The sequence below is a fragment of the Cervus elaphus genome, chromosome 9 (assembly GCF_910594005.1).
Source record: "Cervus elaphus chromosome 9, mCerEla1.1, whole genome shotgun sequence".
Classification (NCBI taxonomy): domain Eukaryota; kingdom Metazoa; phylum Chordata; class Mammalia; order Artiodactyla; family Cervidae; genus Cervus; species Cervus elaphus.
The window spans coordinates 42,531,664-42,535,664 of NC_057823.1; the positions used below are offsets into that span (position 1 = coordinate 42,531,664).

At 35.3% G+C, this 4,001-nt stretch overlaps 1 protein-coding gene across 1 annotated transcript; it reads left to right on the forward strand.

The window, feature by feature from the left end:
• The first annotated feature begins 670 nt into the window (after positions 1 to 670).
• LOC122700946 (olfactory receptor 2G3) lies at positions 671 to 1,648 on the forward strand. The gene has a single exon (XM_043913969.1). The coding sequence runs from the start codon at positions 699 to 701 to the stop codon at positions 1,641 to 1,643; it is 945 nt and encodes a 314-aa protein (XP_043769904.1). The 5' UTR covers positions 671 to 698; the 3' UTR covers positions 1,644 to 1,648.
• Positions 1,649 to 4,001: the final 2,353 nt, after the last annotated feature.

Genomic DNA, 4,001 nt, shown 5'->3' on the forward strand with positions numbered 1-4,001 from the left:
GATAAAACCTGAATATCACATTTTGCATGCAGATTTTGTCAACAGTTAAAAACCACTTTATTTTGAGAGACACTTGATTTCAGAAGTAAGTAGATCATTACACATTTCTTGACATGCATACAAATATCCACTTTGAATGAATTTAATAATCAGTTTCCAGATAACCCCAAAGCTGAAAGCATTTATTATTTTTAAAGAAGAGTCACTGGACTGGAATGAAGTAACATGGATTAATGTTCCGAGTCCGTAAAACATTACTCAGTTGCTTCAGTCCTGTCCAACTCTTTGCAACACCATAGGATCTTCTCTGTCCATAGGATTTTCCTGGCAAGAACACTGGAGTGGGTTGCCATTTCCTTCTCCAGGAGATCTTCCCAACCCAGGGATCCAATCCGAGTCTCCTGTGTCTCCTGCACTGTAGACGGATTCTTTGCCACTGAGCTACTAGGGAAGCCCAGTAACACATTGAGGATGAAAAATTAACAGGTTGGACAAGTCAGTCTTCTTGATCCTTTCAGTTCATACATTCTGTGATTCTGGGATGAGCTGTTTCACCACTACTATTCAACATAGTTTTGGAAGTTTGGGCCACAGCAATCAGAGCAGAAAAAGAAGTAAAAGGAATCCAGATAGGAAAAGAAGAAGTCAAATGAATCTGTTTTTATTCCTCTTTTAGCAGGTGCAGTTCCCTCTAGAGGATGGAAAAAGCCAATGAGAGTTCTCTGATTGGTTTTGTCCTTCTAGGATTCTCAGACCACCCTCGCCTAGAGGCTGTGCTCTTTGTATTTGTCCTTTTGTTCTACCTCCTGACCCTTGTGGGAAATATCACCATTATCATCATCTCATACCTGGATCCTCCTCTTCATACCCCTATGTACTTCTTCCTCAGCAACCTCTCCCTTCTGGACATCTGCTTCACCACTAGCCTTGCACCTCAGACCCTAGTTAACCTGCGAGGACCAGAGAAAACCATCACTTATGGGGGTTGTGTGGTACAACTCTATATTTCTCTAGCACTGGGCTCAACCGAGTGTATCCTCCTGGTTGTGATGGCCTTGGATCGCTATGTTGCTGTTTGCAAACCTCTTCATTATGTGGTCATCATGAACCCACGGCTATGCCAGCAGCTGGCATTTATCTCTTGGCTCAGTGGTTTAGCCAATTCCTTGATTCAAGCAACCTTTACTTTGCAGTTGCCCTTTTGTGGCAACCACAGGCTGGATCATTTTATTTGTGAAATACCAGCTCTCCTTAAGTTGGCTTGTGTGGATACCACCATCAATGAGTTGGTGCTTTTTGTTGTTAGTATCCTGTTTCTCCTAATCCCCCCAGAACTCATCCTTATCTCCTATGGCTTCATAACTCAAGCAGTGCTGAGGCTCAAGTCACTGGAGGCAAGGCACAAAGCCTTCAGCACCTGCTCTTCCCACCTTACAGTGGTGATCATTTTCTATGGCACCATAATTTACATGTACCTGCAACCAAGCAACAGTTATGCTCAGGACCAAGGCAAGTTCATCTCACTTTTCTATACCATGGTGACCCCCACCTTAAATCCTATTATTTACACTTTAAGAAACAAGGATGTGAAAGATGCTCTGAAGAAACTTCTCACAGGAAAACTGTGCTCTCTACAGACATGATGTGCAAGGAAGTGATCACAAGTCATATAGTTACTCAGTTTCTACTCAGCCAAAACACTGTTCTCAGTTTTATACAAATTAAATTATTGTTCACTTGTTTTATCTATATAAGGAATCTCCTGTTCTTTTATGTGTAAATAGCAAAATGTATATATCTTTATCTGTTGAGAGCTTGAACCATGGAAAACAGAATTGTGCATGGGTATACATTGTGACCTCAGCACAAAGTCTGTACTTTACTTCTGACACTTATTCCCAAGGATTCAAAAAGGAAAAAGAAAACCATTAAGTATTTACCAACTGTTCACTGAAAGTTAAGAAATTTTGATAGACTTTTCTAAGACCACTTTCAAATAAAATTTATATTTTTAAAATAACTTTTATCAGTTAAAGTAATAGAGAAGTCTCAGTCAAAGATTATCCAATGAATCTTAGTACATCAAGAAAACATTACAGTTATGAAAAGTTGGGTCACTTTTGGTATAATTTTTTTCTTTTTTGCATTGTACGGATCCCACTCCATAAACAAAATATGATTCTGTATAGGCTACAGTAGTAATTCTGTAAATAAATGTGTGTTTAAGTGTGTGTATGTGTGTTTGTGCTATACTAGTTGGAAGAGAACAGAGCAAATATGAAAGTATAATGATAAGTAGCAGAAAACATATTATATTTGATTGATAATTAATTCATTGTTCCTAGTATATTGTCTCATAAAGAGGGCAATGGGTTATCAAAGCTTTTCTGTTGTGTCATTTTCAACAAAGCAGTAAAATTTCTGACAAATCAATATTTTTTCTTTTTCAAAACAGGCATCAATGATGTGCAATACTATTCTACATTGAAATTTATAACTCTTATCATTTTATGTGGAGAATAAATCATTCCTTATAGCAAAAATGGGTAGGCTACCCATTAGAAATGGAAGTTTCTATTAATATGAAACTTCTAAAACTAGATTTGAGGCTTTCCAAGTGGTGATAGTGGTAAAGAACCCGCCTGCCAATGCAGGAGATGCAGGTAAGAGGTGCAGGTTCCATCCCTGGGTCAGGAAGATCTCCTGGTGGAAGGCATGGCAACCCACTCCAGTATTATTTGCTTGGAGAATCCCATGGACAGAGGAGCCTGGCGGGTTACAGACCATAGGGTGGCAAAGAGTTGGACATGACCAAAAAGACATATCATCAAAACTAGATTTCATAAATATAAATATAAGCTATTTTCAACTAGATATAAAAAGATAATGTGGAACTTTGCACAATATCAGTAACTTAAATATGGAAAAAATTATTATAAAACTGAATGCTGGCAGATAAGTCAAAAGTAACTATGTGCAGAGTAAACAACTCTTGATTATGTGTGGTATAAATAAGAAGCAGCTTCAATAAACATTTTCTTTACCATGGAAAATTCAAGTTACAGAGTAGTATTTCACTTTATTTCTTATTGAAGTTAAAGTTGGTGTTATCTGTTGAACATGGCAAAGACTGAAAATGTTCCTTGGATAAGAGGTGGAGGATCAAAATTCACACAAATATTGTGTGTTGCAAGAAAATGAAAGGATTTGAATTAATAATGCATTTTCATTCTGGTTAATGAACAGACATTTATAAAGAAGATTTTCAATACTATGATTGTGACTATGCTTCCAAACTAATGAAAATAAGAAAGTTTCTGGATTTGATTAAACCAATGTCACAGAATATTTGTCTTTAGAAAATTAAGTTAAAAAGGAAGTTATATATTGACAGTACTTTTTTATTACATCAACTTTGCCTAGAGAAGAAAGGAAACAAAAAGGCATAGCTATGATCATAAGTGTCCTAGCTCAGGGATAACTTAAATATTTAATTATGTTTAGACAGATAATATGACCACAAATTTGAAAAATCACGTTTTAAGGTTGAGAATTTACCTTTTAAATCAGATAATTAGCATGTGGTATAAATAGCTTGCTTTCTGTGATTTAAAAAATAAGCCACATTTTGACATTATTTTCACTAATTGGGTTTTAAAATTATAAAATATTTGACTATCTTATAAATATCATCCAAACAAAATTTAATCTTAGCATACTACAGAACATAATTAAGAACAACCAAATTAGTTTGCCAACATCTCTGAACAGAATATTTCCAACTTCAGGCATATGATTTAAATATTTTATTGATTTGTAACTGATGAAATAGAAATAACAGGCTATATTGGGAAATCTCTCCCTCTTTATGGATTTTTTGATCAATCTAAATTAAAAAAGCCATTAATACTTGTTTCCATGTTCAGAAACCTATAAATTTAGAGTAATTTAAAAAAATTTAATAAGAAAATATACAAAATGCTTAACTTAAGCTATTTTTT

What these genes read in the sequence shown, in the direction of transcription:
- LOC122700946 (XM_043913969.1), top strand. Translation starts at nt 699, where the DNA reads ATGGAAAAAGCCAATGAGAGTTCTCTGATTGGTTTTGTCCTTCTAGGA.